Source organism: Myxine glutinosa, chromosome 3 (genome assembly GCF_964187855.1).
Source record: "Myxine glutinosa chromosome 3, kmMyxGlut1.1, whole genome shotgun sequence".
Lineage (NCBI taxonomy): Eukaryota > Metazoa > Chordata > Myxini > Myxiniformes > Myxinidae > Myxine > Myxine glutinosa.
Window position 1 is genome coordinate 138,988,799 of NC_136263.1, and position 19,155 is coordinate 139,007,953.

At 43.8% G+C, this 19,155-nt stretch overlaps 1 protein-coding gene across 1 annotated transcript in view; it reads left to right on the top strand.

Moving 5' to 3' along the window:
• EIF3F (eukaryotic translation initiation factor 3 subunit F) overlaps positions 1-18,681 on the top strand; it is a 58,206-nt gene extending 39,525 nt beyond the window's left edge. Inside the window, exons 6-8 of the mRNA XM_068110033.2 lie at positions 3,709-3,845; positions 12,360-12,473; positions 18,508-18,681. Coding sequence (XP_067966134.1) covers positions 3,709-3,845; positions 12,360-12,473; positions 18,508-18,585 — 329 coding nt within the window. The 3' untranslated portion in view covers positions 18,586-18,681. The remainder of the gene's footprint in view (positions 1-3,708; positions 3,846-12,359; positions 12,474-18,507) is intronic.
• Positions 18,682-19,155: the final 474 nt, after the last annotated feature.

A 19,155-nucleotide genomic window follows, 5' to 3' on the forward strand; every position in this document is an offset into this window, starting at 1 on the left:
CTACCTATTCAGATCTACCTAGCTCTAGATGTTGCATTACCAAATTCATAACATATATATATATATATATATATATATATATATATATATATATATATATATATATATATATATATATATATATATATAATACACATACATACATTACATATACATACATTACATATACATACATACATTACATATACATACATACATACTGTTATGGTTCTCTACGCCGTCCTTCGTCCCCTTATCAAGGGGGAATTAATCCCCTTGTCTTTACTGGGCCTGGCAGAACCGAGACATATTACGTCCCTCCCGGACACACGTGACATAGGGTTTCGGGACTACTTTTCGCTCGTACCTAAGTCCCCGCGCTGCCCTGGGAGCGAGGAAACAAGCCTCGCACGAACCACGTGTGGTTTGAGTATGCCGAGCGGATTGCGTACACGTGGTCCGGCCAGTCTTAGATGTTGGAACCCGATTGGAGCGATCCTATTCGTGCCACGCTTAGTCAATGAGGAAACCACAGGAACGATCGAATCAGAAAGAAAGAACAAGGGTTTAATTATTCCCACACGTACATACAGTTCAAGGACGAAGAGACACAGAGCAATCCTTAAGCAGTCTTAACTTATCCCCGGGACAACGGGCCCGTCTCACACTCACACAGGGTATTGCAGATGGGCAGGTGTTCCCCAACGCGTAGATAGATGGTTCCCGTCCGGCTCTCCACGGTCCCCGGCACGCCCTGCGAAGATGGTGGCAGGCGAAGGCAGGGACTCGTAGCGCATCTCTCGAACAAGCAGATGATGGGGCGGAACGTTAGAGTGTGGACTTTAGCGTGGCTGGCGGTTACGCAGCCTTGTTCACTCGCGTGTCTCAAATGCGCTATACACGTTCATAAGCGCGTCTGACTGCGCCCGCGTATATGTAGCGGCCAACTCCTCTTCTTCAATACACTCCGAGCTGGTTAGCGCACGCGTTCTCGTGCAAGTTCGTCAAGTTCATCACAACGTGAGTTCTTTATCTCTCTCTCTCTCTCTCTATCTCTATCTCTATCTCTATCTCTATCTCTATCTCTCTCTCGTCCTTTTATCTCTCTCTCTCTCATCCTTTTATCTCTCTCTCTCTCGTCCTTTTATCTCTCTCTCTCTCGTCCTTTTATCTCTCTCTCTCTCGTCCGTTTATCTCTCTCTCTCTCTCGTCCTTTTATCTCTCTCTCTCTCTCTCTCTCTCGTCCTTTTATCTCTCTCTCTCTCGTCCTTTTATCTCTCTCTCTCTCTCGTCCTTTTATCTCTCTCTCTCTCGTCCTTTTATCTCTCTCTCTCTCTCGTCCTTTTATCTCTCTCTCTCTCGTCCTTTTATCTCTCTCTCTCTCGTCCTTTTATCTCTCTCTCTCTCTCGTCCTTTTATCTCTCTCTCTCTCTCGTCCTTTTATCTCTCTCTCGTCCTTTTATCTCTCTCTCGTCCTTTTATCTCTCTCTCTCTCTCGTCCTTTTAGAGTCCTGCCGAGGGCTGTTGTGCAGCGGTTCTTATAGCTATGCCCCCCGAACCTTCTGGAACTCACCCGACTCTTCTCAGCACACCCTCTGACGCCACGTCGCCGCCACCACCCTCGTGCTCTGATTGGTGGCTCGTGCTTACCGTCATTGCTTCTGCCGCTCCGCCTCGACTCCGCCCCGATCCTCCTCTGCCTGCCTCGTGTTAACTTGCCCAATATGAACCAACGTTAACGCAAAAGGGATTGAGGATACGGACGTAGGATGATCGGTGGCAGTAGGGCCTATTTTCCTGGCTCCTACTCAACGCAGGATTAACACTGGAAAGGAACTAAGCTCACAAATACTAAGACATAACTATACTATTGCGAGGCTACATGTTGCTTGTGTGACTAACTATGGGGGACAGGCTTTAACCTTTATTAAACTCACTTGACAGACTCAAAACCGCAACAATACATACATACATATACATACATACATACATACATACATACATATAACCAAGACAGGTCGGTGAAGCCTTCCTTCCTTCCATCCGTCCGTCCATGAAGTTGTGTGACTATATGTTAGTTATGTACTGTTTGAATGTACCTTCAAGACCACCAAGATCCCAAAGACCCAGAGGACTTCAAAGACCCTCAAGACCCCTTTTACCTTTAAGACCCTTTCAATACTTTAGACACCTTTTGATTACTTCACCCGTTCGACCTTTCAAACTTTTTAGACCCTGAGAATCTTGAGACCTTTACACCACTTAAGTCCCTTTAGATCCCTTACAGTAATACAATTTAGACCCCTTACACCCTTCAGACAGATTAGACAGATTGAACACCTGACCATTTAGGGCTTTAGACCACACTTGGACCTTTTTAGATTACAAATAAATTCCAAGTAAATGATATTGCATGTGAATTTGTACAAAATAAATATTTGTATTATGATTGGTGTAAATAATGACAACACAGCAAGTCATGTACAGGCATTGTACTCTGTTAAAACAACCCAGTGACTCTGTAGTGATGCATGAGTCGAGCGTAGCGAGCTGATCCATGCTAGTGTACAATAAAATTATGGCCCTTTATGATCCTTTTAATTTTTATTTTAAGGAAAACAAATAATAAGAATTACTTGGTGGTGCTGCGCAGATTTTGTTTTGTGACTTTTGTTATTTTTTTTCTGCTGCTACTATGCTCTGCAGAATATATGAAATGTGGCATTGCACTGGCCCAAAAAAATTTTCAACAATAAAAACTTACTATTGAATGTGCTGACCAATGATTGCTGTGTCTCAAAATAATTCACTACTATATCGGGTATTTTTCTGAACATTGATGGGTTAAGTTTGCTCATTGTGGCAAAACTCAGCTCTCAACTCTTGTGATTCTCCCTTGCCTCATGATGAGTAACTGAATCTGCAGAAATCATGAGGTAAATATGATATGAATTTATGTACGCAAAGCCAACTGGATTTTTATCAACGAATCAATTGATCAATCCATCTTGTAAACGGTGCTTTTTATTTGAAGCAAAATCTCGATGTTCTTTCCAAAGAAAGAATACCTTGGCAAAAGTAACAAAATTAAGAAAAGCAAAGATAAAAAGATGATATTTTAGGAGAGTTAAAAAACCCCATAATAGTCGAGACTATGTGAATGTTAAAATCCAGCGATTTCCACAGTTAAGCAGGTCTGCAGAATGCTAAATTGCCAAAAACCTCATCTGGGTGCGAGGAACGAATAAAAGATTTCTGTTGTTTGACCGTAGCTTTATAGCAGGGGCGTAAGGTGTGCTGCTACGGTGGCTTTCGGGGATTGCGTGCAACACACACAGCAATGCAATTGTGTTGATCTGGGATTCTGGTAAAGGCTTGTTTTTGTTTGCTCGCTATGGTGGCTGACTGGGACTTTCATCAGAGTTTCTGGGACAGCCAGATTATCAAAAATGACAGCTCTGCTAGCGCCTCTCCTACCCCGACTTTCCCAAACAAAGTGATGCTTGATAATAAATGTAATTTATTCGTTTATATGCCCAACTTCTACTTTCAGGTCAGTTTAGAAGGACCTCTGTTTACAATTAATTACCGTTAAAGCCAAGTGCTAAAGGTCATTTGTTTTGTGCGCAGATCACTTTCTTCACAGTAGGTATGTTAGGTTTTGCCTTCGAGCCAGTCCTTTCTTTGAACAAAGGGATATGTGTATGATGTGCTTGTCTCAACCCACAGTTGAGCTTATCCAGCGTACCAGGAACCATCCCAAGAGGACGGTGAGCATGACTGCGGAGTTGCAGCAGGTTAGTGTGGCAGCTTCTAGCATCCAGGAGATGCTCACACAGGTGCTGCAGTACATCGAGGATGTCCTGGTAAGAGGAACACCACAATTGTTTCTGACATACAAACGTTTCGGAGTGGTGCTGTTGAAAGGTGTAATTTGAGAATATTAGCAAACAGTTGTGCTTTTTTATATATTTAAATAATTTGAAGTCTTACATTGGTTTTTATAGAATTTTTCAACTTTCATGAAGAAAATTTTCTTGCAGTTTCAGTTTGGGAATACCGAAGAAACGGTGTGGAAGATTGTGGATTTTAATGCTTAAATGTTGAAGATTGTTGTGTGATTAAATGGAAAGGTAAATTGCTTGGTGGGGATTGTTTGCATATTCCCAAGTATAGTTTATCTTGAGGTTGATAAGAACTTTGTATTATCTGATGGGGCCACAATAGTGTTTCCTTTTACCACGTTTTAGTCCCACCCTAATGGAAAAAATATAGAACTATGCTGCAGTTACACCGTGGATGCAAAGTGGAAAGTGGGGTTAAGCAATTGGTTCACTTCTGTCTGTCTGTGTCCACAAATGGCAGTTTATGATCGAGGAACAGCTTGATTTCAATGGAATGTTATATTTTGAACATGAATGTTATATTTTGAACATAAGTTCAAAACAATATTTTGAACACAAGTTCAAAACAATATTTTGAACACAAGTTCAAAACAATATTTTGAACTTGTAGTTTAGCAGTACTGTTGCCCTGGTGTTGGTGTTGGGCTAGAGGCTAGGGTGCCGGCTTAGGATCCTAGGATCCTGGGTTTGAATCCCGGTCAATCGCTGAATTAACGCCAAGAGGGTTGACTCAGCCTGTCATCCTTCCGAGGTCGGCAAATTGAGTACCAGTTCACTGGTAATTCCCTGTTTGTCGTTAAAGGCGGCAAAAAGGGTTGGCGTCAGGAAGGGCATCCGGCCGTAAAACATTGCTTCAAAAAGGGGACCGAAAAAAACAACAACAACCACGGTTCCCGAAAAAGGCCAACCCCCGCTTTGCGGGGGAAAATGGCCTCTAAAGGTGGTTTTTTAGCAGTACTTTGGCTCTGAATTCATCCTGAAAGCACATGCACAAAGAAGGGTGAGATTTTTTTTTTTAAAGCAGTGAAGCTGCTTCAATATTTGGCTGTCCTTCCTTCCATCCATACATCCGTCCATCAAAAATGAAGAAGAACTTTTCGAATCCACCGTGTTTAATTCTAATGGGTAAGTCTAAAGGGTGATTCTGAAGGGTAATAATTCTAAAGGGGTTTAAAGGGTTGTCAGCATCTCGAAGTCCTGTAACTTGCATGCATTGCACACATATTGTCAAACTGCACCGCTTCCTTTGGACATGTGTGCTATTTATTTTACTCTGTCTGCCTGCCTGTCAGTCAAACAATATTGACTAGAATGACACTTTCGACGTCACGACGTCGACCAATATGCCTCCGCCCACATTATTACATCGTTATAATACTTGTATCAAGTTTGCTTTAAATCCATTCATCTGTTCTCAAGCTATCACATTTTTACCTGACATGACCCCTGACCTTTGACCTCGGGACCCCCAAAATCTGAACAGTTAATCTTTACATCATTATACAAACCTGTACCGAGTTTGAATTATATCACTTCAGCCGTTCTCAAGTTATGGACCTATTAGGACTTTGACCTTTGAACTTTGCCCCCAAAATCTAATCAATCTTTACATCATTATACAAACGTGTACCAAGTTTGAACTAGAACGGCACTCAGTAGAGCGCATACTCCCGCCGTGGGTCAAGTTGGAATAATACGTTTTGTTTAACATCCCTTCTCCCCAAAACAACAAGCATTCTGAGTATTGCGCTGCAATACATGTCCCCTACCGGCAGTCTGTCGTCTGGAAAACTGTTGGGAAAATTACCAAAGGTCAAAGTGCCATCGCTTTGTCAAAAATGATCGAAACGTCGTGAAGTTCGAACTTTATCTGTAACTCATCATGAGGAAACCATGTACCAAGTTTGAAATCATTAGCATTAAAGGGCCACAGACACAGAAAATCATGTTTGGTTTAATTAATAGATATTGCTTCACTTAACACTTAATCGTCCATTTTTTTGAATAAATATCACTCGATTGGCCCCGGCCACCCAAAAAACGGCGATTTGATTGCTCATGTGACTGGCTACGTCATCGAGGGAATTTTTGTTGCTTACTGGTAGTTTTTAATAATGATTTTGACTATCAGAAGATTCTTGGTCAGGCAGTTATCATTGCGTGCTGAGAAACCTTTCCCTCGATTTCATCACACAGGTGACATCATGAATGAACATCACGATTTTGGGGGTGGGACTCCACTACCAGCTAAAAACTACCAGCAGCAACAAAAATTCCCTCGATGACGTAGCCAGTCATATGAGCAATCAAATCGCCATTTTTTGGGTGGCGGGGGCCAATCGAGTGATATTTATTCAAAAAAAAGGACGATTAAGTGTTAAGGGAAGCAATATCTATTAATTAAACCAAACATGATTTTCTGTGTCTGTGGCCTTTTAAGAGTTTAGAAAAAAAGTCCGGAAAACTGTTCTTTGTGTGACAGACGAGACGGACAGACGGAGGGACGGAGTGCAAACCTATAGTCCCCTCCGGTGTACACCGGTATAGGACTAATAAATAAAAAAGAAAGTAGGCCTTAACTGTCAGAGAATTTATTTTGATATATCTCGGTATTAGAGGAGAAAAACATCATTTTAGAATAAGAATATGAAGATGAATGAATGATCGTTTTAAGGCCATTTTCCCCGCCAGAGCAGGGGTTGGCCTTGCGGGCCGAATGACAATCATGGTTCCCTGTTTGAGGCAATGTTTTTATGGCTGGATGCCCTTCCTGATGCCAACCCTGAGTCGCCTCTTACGATGCGCAGGGATACGGTGTACCTATTCTAAACCGGGGTACACACTGGGATCATTCATCCCAGCAAGCTGGTACTCGATTTGCCGACCTAGGAAGGATGACAGGCTGAGTCAACCCTCCTGGTGTTAATTCAGCGATCGACCGGGATTCGAACCCAGGATCCTAGGATCCCAAGCCGGCACCCTAACTGCTAAGCCAACACCAGGCTATTTTAGAATAAGAATAAAAGCTTTAATGCAGTAAAACAGAAAAAAAAATTCCTGGATCCGGAATAATATCCTGAGCTTCACCAAAAACGAATCAATTCTTCCTTATCCCAAGGGCAATCATCCCACCAACTTTCATCCAAATCTGTTCAGAACTTTTCCAGATATCTTGTTCACAAACACACGAACACACACACGGACGGACATGATCGAATGCATTACTCCCTGGCGGGAGTAATTAGATCACTTCAGCCGTTCTCAAGTTATAGACCTATTATGACCTTTGGCCTTTCCCCCCCAAAAAAATCTAATCTGTTCATCTTTACATCATTCTACATAATTGTACCAAATTTGGTCAGAATCCCATCACTGGTTCACAAGTTATCGCGGTAACTGTATTTTTTACTTACATGACCTCTGACGTTTGGCCTTTAACCTCGTGACCCCAAAATCGAATCAGTTCATCTTTACCACATTGTACACACCTACACCAAGTTTGACTAAGATCCCTTCAGCCCTTCTCAAGTTATCGCGTTAACCAAAACCTATCACGGACGGACGGACGGACGGACAGCCGGACGGGCAACCTGAAAACATAATGCCTCCGGCGACTTCGTCCATGGTGGCATAAAAATCATTCCAAACAGGAAACGCACTGTTATTGAGGACGTCATATGTTATTGAGGACCTTACCCGGTGTGTACTACGGTTTAAAATAGGTACACCGTATCCCTGCATGTCGAAAGAGGTGAATAAAAGGGTTGGCGTCAGGAAGGGCATCCGGCCATAAAAACATTGCCTCAAAAAGAGTACCATGACAATTGCAACTACATATGGGCAGGGTACAGCCCGAAGTACCCCGTGGGGGACCCCACTCCCTCTCGTCAAAACCCAAGGTGGGGAACCCGATCGAAGCAAGGTGGAAATCACTCCATTTATGACGACGAAACATCTGATGCCCGACGTGGAGATCAGTTTCTGAGGTTTGGGACATGGAATGTAGGGACAATGACAGCGAGATCAGGAGAAGTGGTGGAAGTATTGGTCAGAAGAAGAGTGGACATATGTTGTGTGCAGGAGACGATATGGAAGGGAAGTGGTATGAGAATGGTGAAGGGTAGGCAGGGACAGAAATACAAGTTTGTGTGGCAAGGGTGCCCAGAAGGCGTGAATGGTGTTGGTGTCATGTTTTCTGAGGAGTTTGGAGACAGTGTGGTGAGTATGACGAGAGTGAGTGCAAGGTTGATGATGGTGAAAATGATGATTGGAAAGCTCTTGGTGAACGTCATCTCGGGATATGCTCCACAGGTTGGTCGGAGCGATGAAGAGAAGGACAACTTCTGGTGTGCAATAGAGAAGCTGATGGAAAACGTGAAAGATGAGGAAGTTGTTGTGGTTGGAGGAGACCCAAATGGACATGTGAGAAGGCGTATGGATGATTTTGAGGGAGTTCATGGGGGTTATGGATATGGTGTGAGAAATGGAGAAGGTGAAAGGATTTTGGAGTTTGCTGATGGAGCTGATTTGTTGATTTGTAATACTCAGTTCCAGAAAGAGGATAATAAGATTGTTACATACACGTCAGGTGGGTCGACAACAACCGTTGACTACCTGATGGTGTGTAGGGGAGATAGGGGGCACCTCCGGGACACAAAGGTGATCCCGGGGGAGGAGGCTGTTTCACAGCACCACTTGGTTGTCTGCGACATAAGGGTGAAAGGTGCGAGGAGAGCTCGGCGGGTGAAGTACCAACCGAGAATGAAGGTGTGGAGGTTGAAAGAGGTGACAGTAAGGGAGGTATTAAAAGAGAGGCTGAGTATGGTAGAGGATGATGTGGTTGAGCTTGAAAGTGGTTGGATGTCAATGAAAGATAGTCTGTTTGGAGCCGTTGGTGAGGTATGTGGATGGACAAAAGGACCACCAAGGCACTCAGAAACATGGTGGTGGGATGATGAAGTTGGAAAGAAGATTGACGAGAAGAGGAAGAAGTTCAAGGAGTGGCAGAAGGCAAAGGGTATGGGGGCAGAAAAGGCAGAGCATGAAAGTTATATTATAAGACATCCAAGAAGGCTGCAAAGAAAGCAGTGGCAAAGGCGCAGGAGGAATGTAGGAAAATGTTTCTAGAACGCTTGCATTTGGAAGAGGGTCAGAGAGCGGTATTCAGGATTGCAAAGCAGATAGCGAAAGAGAGGTGTGATGTGATGGGGGTGTGTTGCTTGAAGAATGAAGTGGGACAAATCGTTGTGGACCCAGATGGAATTAAAGGAAGATGGAAGAGATATTTGGAAATACTTTTGAATGCAGAGAATGAATGGGATGGCAACATAGAGAGTAACTCAGTTTTAGGACCGACAGAGAAGATAACCGAGAAGGAAGTTGAGGACGATAAAAGCAATGAAGAGTTGAAAAGCGGGAGGGCCGACGGGAGTTGTGGGAGATATGTTGAAGGCAGCGGGAAATTGGGGTGTGAAGAGAATGACAGAGATCTGCAATCTGGTGGTGAAAGAAGGCCGCATTCCAGTCGATTGGGAATTCAGTACCCTCGTCCCTCTATACAATGGGAAAGGTGACCCTCTGGACTGTGGCTCGTATCGAGCGATAAAGTTATTGGAGCATGGAATGAAGGTATTGGAAAGGGTGTTGGAGAGGAGGATAAGGAAGAAAGTGAAGATTGACGAAATGCAGTTTGGATTTATGCCAGGAAGAGGAACGACAGACGCGCTTTTTATTGTGAGGTAGTTGCAGGAGAAGTACATGGAGAAGAGGAAGAAGTTGTTTCTTGGGTTTGTTGATCTGGAGAAAGCATTCGATAGGGTTCCACGTGAAGAAGTGACATTGGCATTGAGGAAGTTAGGAGTGGAGGAATGGTTGATCAGAGTCGTGATGGAAATGTACAAAAGAGGACAAAGCTGTGAGGACAAAGGACGGGAACAGTGGTGAGTTTGAGGTGAAGGTGGGGGAGTGCACCAGGGGTCGGTACCAAGTCCACAAATATTTGTAGCTGTGATGGAGGTGCTGGCTCGGAATGTAAAGGAGGGTTTACCGTGGGAGTTGTTGTATGCAGATGATCTGGTGTTGATTGCAGAAAGTATGGATGGACTGAAGGAGAAGATGAACAAGTGGAAGGAATGTATGGAGACAAAAGGTCTGAAGGTGAATATCGGAAAAACGAAGGTGATGGCAAGTGGTAAAGCATGTGGTGAGGTGGAAAGAACTAGGAAGTGGCCGCGTGCTGTGTGCAGTAAGGGTGTCGGAGTGAATTCCATTCAATGTACAATGTGCGCTGAGTGGGTTCATCAAAAATGTAGTGGTTTGAGAGGGTCATTAACCAGTGTGGCAGCTACATTCAAGTGTGAGGTGTGCACAGAGGGAGCTGCACATGTCGGAAATGTTGAGTTGGATCTTGCAGACGGCGTCAAGCTGGAAGGTGTGAAAACATTTTGTTACCTAGGAGACATGCTGAATGGAGAAGGTGGATTAGACTCGGCAACGATTGCTCGAGTGAGATGTGCATGGAAGAAGTTTTGGGAACTGAGTGGCGTGCTGACGAGGAGGGGAGTGTCGTTGAAACTGAAGGGAAAGGTGTATCCTGCATGTGTGAGAAGTGTTATGATTTATGGGAGCGAGACATGGGTAATGAACGTAGAGCAGCAACGAAGGCTGGAAAGGGTGGAAATGCAAATGGTTCGGTGGATGTGTGGAGTATCATTGAGAGAGAGAGGAAGACAAATGATGAATTCCGAAAGATGATGGGAATAGAGCCTGTGATGGATGCTGTGAAGAGAAACAGTTTGAGATGGTTTGGTCATGTGTTGAGGAAGGATGAAAGTGACTGGTTAAGAAGAGTGATGGAAATGAATGTAGAAGGAAGTGGAGGACGGGGAAGACCGAGAAAGACTTGGCTAAAGATGGTCGATGAAGAAATGTGGGCAAGGGGGTTAAACAAGGGGAGATGCAGAAAATAGGGCAAAATGGAGAGGATTGTCATGGGGACCACAAGGCTAACCCCTGCTCTTGCAGGGAAAATGGCCTTAAAATGCCTGTTGTGTTGAGGACGTCATAAAGAACACAATCAATAGGTACGAAGAACTAATGTCGCATGTTAGAAAGGGTGGTGTATAAGACACTGGCATCTATGGCGGTAAAATTCCAGATTTTTTTTCTACAAACTTTAAAATCTTTATTTTATTTAAATTGAATTATATACAGTGCTTTCACACTGTAGAACATAAATCGCCTTTTTGCCGCTCGCAAAACCCTTCCATTTATCTGTTCTTGGACATGTTAAATACGGTGATGTAGAAGACAACATCAATGGTGCTAAACTTCCGGAATTATTTCAATACAACCTTTAAAATCATTATTTTATTTCGGTTGAATTATATACTTGACCACTGCATGTAGTAAGGTGTTTTATGAACTCTACAGTTACTCTCACCAGAGGGAGGGTATTGCATTTGGGTCGGTTTCTTTGTCTTTGTTTGTTTGGCTGTATGTTTGCAAACGGGGGGATAAGTGTAATAAAAGCTCAAACATAGCAAGAAGAGGATGGGGAAAACATAATGAAACATAAATATAGCCATTTTGAAGCTATGGTGGGAATAATCTGAATGTACATACTGGGAAAGTTGGTTCCACAGGTGAGAGAAAAGAATAATCAATTGGTGGAGGTGAGCATTGAGCCTGGATTTTGGTAGTTTCATGAGAAGTGGGTTACTATCGGACTGTGTGCAATTTGCATAAACCTAGTGGGGATGGGGGTTGGGGGTTGGGGAGAGACAGAGCAAGGAAAGTGCAGATGGTGCCAGCAAGGCAGTAGAAGACGGATGATCAAGTAACAGGCTCTGCTTTTTCATGGAAGATTCCAATTATACGTCTTTATTGGTTTTCTACCTTCACTCCATTTCTACCTTTGATTCTTCAAAAAAATGTTCTAAAGCTGTCAGTGCAGGTTTTGTGGTTTCAGCACCCATTAATTACTCCCGCCAGGGAGTAATGCATTCGATCGTGTCAGTCCGTGTGTGTGTGTGCGCATGTACGTTTGTGTGTTTGTGAACAAGATATCTGGAAAAGTTCTGAACGGATTTGGATGAAAGTTGGTGGGATGATTGCCCTTGGGATAAGGAAGAATTGATTAGTTTTTGGTGAAGTTCAGGATATTATTCCGGATCCAGGAATTTTTTGAAGGATTTTTTTACCATTGGAAGACAGGGCTCAGCAGCGGCCACCCACGGCGGGAGTATGCGCTCTACTGAGTGGCGTTCTAGTTAATCATGTTGTTTAGCTTTTTCAGGGCTTTGCAAAAAGCTATAAACCATTAATGCAGAAATACTGCCCTCCAACACTTCATGTAAACTAGTGAAAACAATGTGATAATTGCAAATCCCGTGTGGGTGGTGGTTTACAGTAATGCCCAGTCGAGATTTCTGCCCATTATAAATGTGTCTTCCACCCCTAATTTATTGCACATAGGCAGGGAAGACGGTGGCTGATAATCAAGTGGGCCGCTTTCTCATGGACCTCGTCAACAAGGTGCCCAAGATCTCACCCGAGGACTTTGAAGCGATGATCAACGGCAATGTAAACGTGAGTTGTCATTCTCCTGATCCCATCGTTTTCTGCTGGTCCAAAATATTTCCGTGCTCGTGTGGGCAGTCATCTGCAGCACAATTGCAGTCACGTGAAAAAGTAAGTACACCCCATGTAAGGTTTTGACTTTTTCAACATATTTCAACATACAGCTATTTGATCTTCATTTCAACAATATTGATAGATAAAGGTGATATAATATAACAAATATAATGAAACATTTACATTTTGTAGTCCATTGTATGATTTAAATAAACATAAATGCAAATTTTGCATGTGGAAAAAGTAAGTACACCCTTGGCTCTAATAGGTGGTATTGCCACCTATTAGAAACAACCTTTGGCAGAAAAAACCTCAAGTAGGCGTTTCTTATAACTGTCTACCAGTCTCTGACATCGACTGGGAGAAATTTTTGCCCACTCCTCCATGCAGAATTCTTTCAGCTGTGCGATGTTTGAGGGGTTTCTTGCATGCAAACAACAACAACAACATGCATTTTAAAGGCCATTTTCCCTGCTGGAGCGGGGGTTAGCCTTGCGGTCCCCATGACAATCTTCTCCATTTTGCCCTATTTTCTGCATCTCTCCTTGTTAACCCCCTTGCCCGCATTTCTTCTTCCACCATCTTTAGCCAAGTCTTTCTCGGTCTTCCCCGTCTTCTACTTCCTTCTACATTCATTTCCATCACTCTTCTCAACCAGTCACTTTCATCCTTCCTCAACACATGACCAAACCATCTCAACCTGTTCCTCTTCACAGCATCAATCACAGGCTCTATTCCCATCATCTTTCGCAATTCATCATTTGTCTTCCTCTCTCTCAACGATACTCCGCACATCCGTCGAACCATTCGCATTTCCACCCTTTCCAACCTTCGTTACTGCTCTACGTTCATTACCCATGTCTCGCTCCCATAAATCATAACACTTCTCACACATGCAGCATACACCTTTCCCTTCAGCTTCAACGACACTCCCCTCATCATCAGCACGCCACTCAATTCCCGAAACTTCTTCCATGCACATCTCACTCGAGCAACCGTTGCCGAGTCTGATCCACCTTCTCCATTCAGCATGTCTCCGAGGTAGCAAAATGTTTTCACACCTTCCAGCTTCACGCCGTCTCCAACATCCAACTCAACATTTCCTCCATCTGCAGCTCCCTCTGTGCACACCTTACATTTGAATGTAGCTGCCACACTGGTTAATGACCCTCTCAGACCACTACATTTTTGATGAACCCACTCAGCGCACATTGTACACTGAATGGAGTTCACTCCGACACCCTTCCGACACACAGCACAGGGCCACTTCCCAGTTCTTTCCACCTCACCACATGCTTTACCACTTGCCATCACCTTCGTCTTTCCGATATTCACCTCAGACCTTTTGTCTCCATACATTCCTTCCACGTGTTCATCTTTTCCTTCAGTCCATCCATACTTTCCGCAATCAACACCAGATCATCTGCATACAACAACTCCCATGGTAAACCCTCCTTTACGTTCTGAGCCAGCACCTCCATCACAGCTACAAATAGTAGTGGACTTAGTACCGACCCCTGATGCACTCCCACCTTCACCTCAAACTCACCACTGTTCCCGTCCTTCGTCCTTACAGCTGTGCGCGCTCTTTTGTACATTGCCATCACTACTCTGATCAACCATTCCTCCACTCCTAACTTCCTGAATGCCCATGTCAATACTTTGCGTGGAACCCGATCGAATGCTTTCTCCAGATCAACAAACCCAAGAAACAACTTCTTCCTCTGCTCCATGTACTTCTCCTGCAACTGCCTCACAATGAAAAGCGCGTCTGTCGTTCCTCTTCCTGGCATGAATCCAAACTGCATTTCGTCGATCTTCACTTTCTTCCTTATCCTCCTCTCCAACACCCTTTCCAATACCTTCATTCCATGCTCCAATAACTTTATCGCTCGGTACGAGCCACACTCCAGAAGGTCACCTTTCCCCTTGTATAGAGGGACGAGGGTACTCAGTTCCCAATCCACTGGAATGCGGCCTTCTTTCACCACCAGATTACAGATCTCTGTCATTCTCTTCACACCCCAACTTCCTGCTGCCTTCAACATATCTCCCACAACTCCTGTCGGCCCTCCCGCTTTTCTACCCTTCATTGCTTTTATCGCTTCCTCAACTTCCTTCTCAGTTATCTTCTCTGCCGGTCCTAAAACTGGGTTACTCTCTATGTTGCTATCCCATTCATTCTCTGTATACAACAGCATTTCCATATATCTTTTCCATCTTCCTTTAATTCCATCTGGGTCGACAACGATTTGTCCCACTTCATCCTTCAAGCAACTCACCCCCATCACATCACACCTCTCTTTCGCTATCTGCTTTGCAATCCTGAATACTGCTTTCTGACCCTCTTCCGAATCCAAGCGTTCTCCGAACATTTTCCTACATGCCTCCTGCGCCTTTGCTACCTCTTTCTTTGCAGCCTTCCTGGCTGCCTTATAACTTTCATGCTCTGCTGTTTCTGCTCCCGTACCCTTCGCCTTCTGCCACTCCTTGAACTTCTTCCTCTTCTCGTCAATCCTCTTTCCAACTTCATCATCCCACCACCATGTTTCCGAGTGCCTCGGTGGTCCTTTTGTCCATCCACATACCTCACCAACGGCTCCCAACAGACGAGCTTTCATTGACATCCAACCACTTTCAAGCTCAACCACATCATCCTCGACCCTACTCAGCCTCTCTTTTAATGCCTCCCTTACTGTCACCTCTTTCAACCTCCACACCTTCATTCTCGGTTGGTACTTCACCCGCCGAGCTCCCCTCGCACCTTTCACCCTTACGTCGCAGACAACCAAGTGGTGCTGTGAAACAGCCTCCTCCCCCGGGATCACCTTTGTGTCCCGGAGGTGCCCCCTATCTCGCCTACGCACCATCAGGTAGTCAACGGTTGTCGTCGACCCACCTGACGTGTATGTAACAAGCTTATTATCCTCTTTCTGGAACTGAGTATTACAAATAAACAAATCAGCTCCATCAGCAAACTCCAAAATCCTTTCACCTTCTCCATTTCTCACACCATATCCGTAACCCCCATGAACTCCGTCAAAACCATCCATACTCCTTACCACATGTCCATTTAGGTCTCCTCCTACCATAACAACTTCCTCATCTTTCATGTTTTCCATCAGCTTCTCTATCGCACACCAGAACTTGTCCTTCTCTTCATCGCTTCGACCAACCTGCGGAGCATATCCCGAGATGACGTTCACCAAGAGCTTTCCAATCATCATTTTCACCATCATCAACCTATCACTCACTCTAGTCACACTCACCACACTGTCTACAAACTCCTCAGAAAACAGGACACCAACACCATTCACGCCCTCCAGGCACCCTTGCCACACAAACTTGTATTTCTGTCCCTGCCTACCCTTCACCATTCTCACACCACTTCCCTTCCATCTCGTCTCTTGCACACAACATATGTCCACTCTTCTTCTGATCAATACTTCCACCACTTCTCCTGATCTCCCTGTCATTGTCCCTGCATTCCATGTCCCAAACCTCAGAAACCGATCTCCACTTCGGGCTGTACCCTGCCCACATGTAGTTGTAATTGTCATGGTTCTCTTTTTGAGGCAATGTTGTTATGGCCGGATGCCCTTCCTGACGCCAACCCTCTTAGTCGCCTCTTACGACACGCAGGGATGCGGCGTACCTATTCTTATCCAGGGTACACACTGGGAAACGTTTAAAACATGGAAATTCTGGGGGGGAGGGGGGGGTGGGCGGCGTCAGCATCACGGCTGCGGTTTAAACATATTTAAATAAATATTTAAACAAAACCATGAAAAACAATCTGGGAAAAGTCTCTCAGTGAGAACGTGGATTTGAGAAAGCAGGAGCAGAGGTGAAAGAACAAACGAGATATAGGGGGCGGGGCACAAGTCGAGACGAGGAGGCCGCACGAGGCGCACGAGGCGCGAACAAAGAAACGACTAATTACACACAAATTTGCAGCAACTACAAAACCAAAACCAAATAGAAACACACAATAACACATACACAACAAAATACGCAGCGGAAATTTGACAAAGAAACGAACGGGAAAACACTCAAACTTTGATGCCGTGGAGAGATCGAAGCAAGCCCCGTCGCTCGAGGGACCTGCACAACATTTCTTGCATGCAAAGCTCGTTTCAAATCCCCCCACAACATCTCGATGGGATTTAGATCCGGGCTTTGACTTGGCCATTCTAGAACCCTCCATTTCTTTCTTTTCAGCTATTCCTTGGTGGATTTACTGGTGTGTTTAGGGTCATTGTCATGTTGCAAGGTCCACCTTTCGGTTGAGCTTCAACTTTCCGACAAATGGCCTCACATTATCCTGAAGCACCCTCTGGAACAATGAAGAATTCATAGTGGGTTCTATGATGGTGAGCTTCCCAGGCCCTGATGCAGCAAAGCTGCCCCAAACCATAATATTTCCACCACCACACTTTTCAGTTGGTATCAGGTTCTTGTGGTCAAATGCTCTCTTTGGTTTTCGTGAAACATGTCTTCTGGTACTGTGGCCAAATAGCTCTACCTTTGTCTCATCTGTCCAGAGCACATTGTTCCAGAAGTGCTGGTCTTTGCCTCGGTGTTCATTGGCAAACTTTCGTCTTGCCCTGATGCTCTTTCTGGACAGCAAAGGTTTCCTCCTGGCACACCTCCCATGTAGATCAAATTTGTGCAGCCTCTTTCTAATGGTAGACTCGTGCACTTTGACATCAACAGTAGCAAGAGCTACCTGCAGGTCCCGTGATGACATTCTGGGGTTCTTAGAGATTTATTTCAGCATCTTGTGGTCTGCTCTTGGGCTGAACTTGCTGGGGTGGCCTGGCCTGAACAAGTGAGCAGTTGTTTGGAATCTTCTCCACTTGTAGATGATCTTACAGACAGTCAAATGATTGATTTCAAATTGTTTGGAGATCTTTTTAGATCCCTTCCCAGAACCGTAGGCATCTATAACTTTCTTTCTGAAGGCCTCAGAGAGCTCTTTTGATATAGGCATGGTGACGCCACACACTTCAACAACAAAGAGCAAAGTAAACTAAATGTCTGAGGTTTAAATAAGACAGGTTCCTCCAAGATCCTCTCTATCGATGTACTAATCATTTGCACCTAAGCTGGTGCACCTGATTCTAATTTTAGGTATTTGAAGTAGTGATAAATGTAGGGGTGTACTTACTTTTTCCACATGCAAAATTTGCATTTATGTTTATTTAAATTATACAATGGACTACAAAATGTAAATGTTTCATGATATTTGTTATATTATATCACCTTTATCTATAAATATTGTTGAAATGAAGATCAAATAGCTGTATGTTGAAATATGTTGAAAAAGTCAAAACTTTACATGGGGTGTACTTACTTTTTCACGTGACTAAGGCCCTTGCTTTGTTGCAGCCTAGCAAGGGTAGAAAGTCATATGCCTAAGCTTACAAACATTGTCTGCACATTATTTCCTGAAAAGGGGCCAGCAATTATTACCTTCGCAAAAGCGGAAGGTTATGTTTTGATCGCTGTGTATTTATTTGTATGTCTGTGTGTGTGTGTGTGTGTATGTTATTCGCATAACTCAAAAAGTATTCAACCGAATTGCATGAAATTTGGTGGGATGATTGGTTATTATACGGGACACATTTGATTAGATTTTGGGAGCAATCGGGTCAAAGGTCAAGGTCAAGGTCACGAAAAGGTCAAAATCGTATTTTAGTACAGTACAGAACAGTAGCTGCGGCGAAGGTATGCGCTCTACCGAGTGCCCGTTCTAGTTACATATGCAATTATGGCTGAATTTTTGCCTTCCTCCAACCCTGCATGGATCTTGTTCATACTGTCCCAAACCCCCTCTCTGACCCCCCTCTATTCGTTACCTCCAAAAGCAAGTGCACATTTGAAGTTTATCTCTCGATTACAAAAATCCAGAAACAAACGCAGACAAGTTCCTGTCATGGTGAATTTCTGAATCTACAGTTGGTTTGATTGCATGTTTGTTTTGCAGGACCTCCTTATGGTGACCTACCTGTCCAATTTGACCACGGCTCAGCTTGGTCTGTATGAGAAACTGGTGACTCTTTGAACCCAAAGCTTCTCTTTTTGTACCATTTCTCCATGGGTCAGTTTAAGAACAGTGTTTAAGTGAAAATATCAATCATTAAAATGCATTTGAAACGAATTGAGTTTTTTTTTTTCTGTTTACTCTGAACGTGAATCGGATCTTGAATTTTCCACACTGGTCGGATCAAGCGTTGTACTTCTCGAATTGCGACGTCATAACTAAGGCACGAATGACGTCATCATTAACAACACTTATTTATCATGCAAAGTTCTTTACAATGAGCCCCGTTTCAATTTTTTCAATTCAGCAGTTTCAGAGATAGAGGTGCAACGTTTTTCGGTTTTCAGAGATGTGATAACCCCGCTTTTCCCCGAGTGGTGCAGCATAACCCCGCTTTTTGCTTAATGAGTGCATGGTGAATATCATGCTATTCACATTTGTGTTTGCATCAATTTACTACATTCGCAATTGAAAATTGTACAAAACATTGTTGTTTCTGAAATACTCTTCAACCTGAGTGTATGCTGTTGCTCTTTCCAGTTTAGACATAACACAAAGAATAATGATAGGTCGAAATACCAACTTCACATC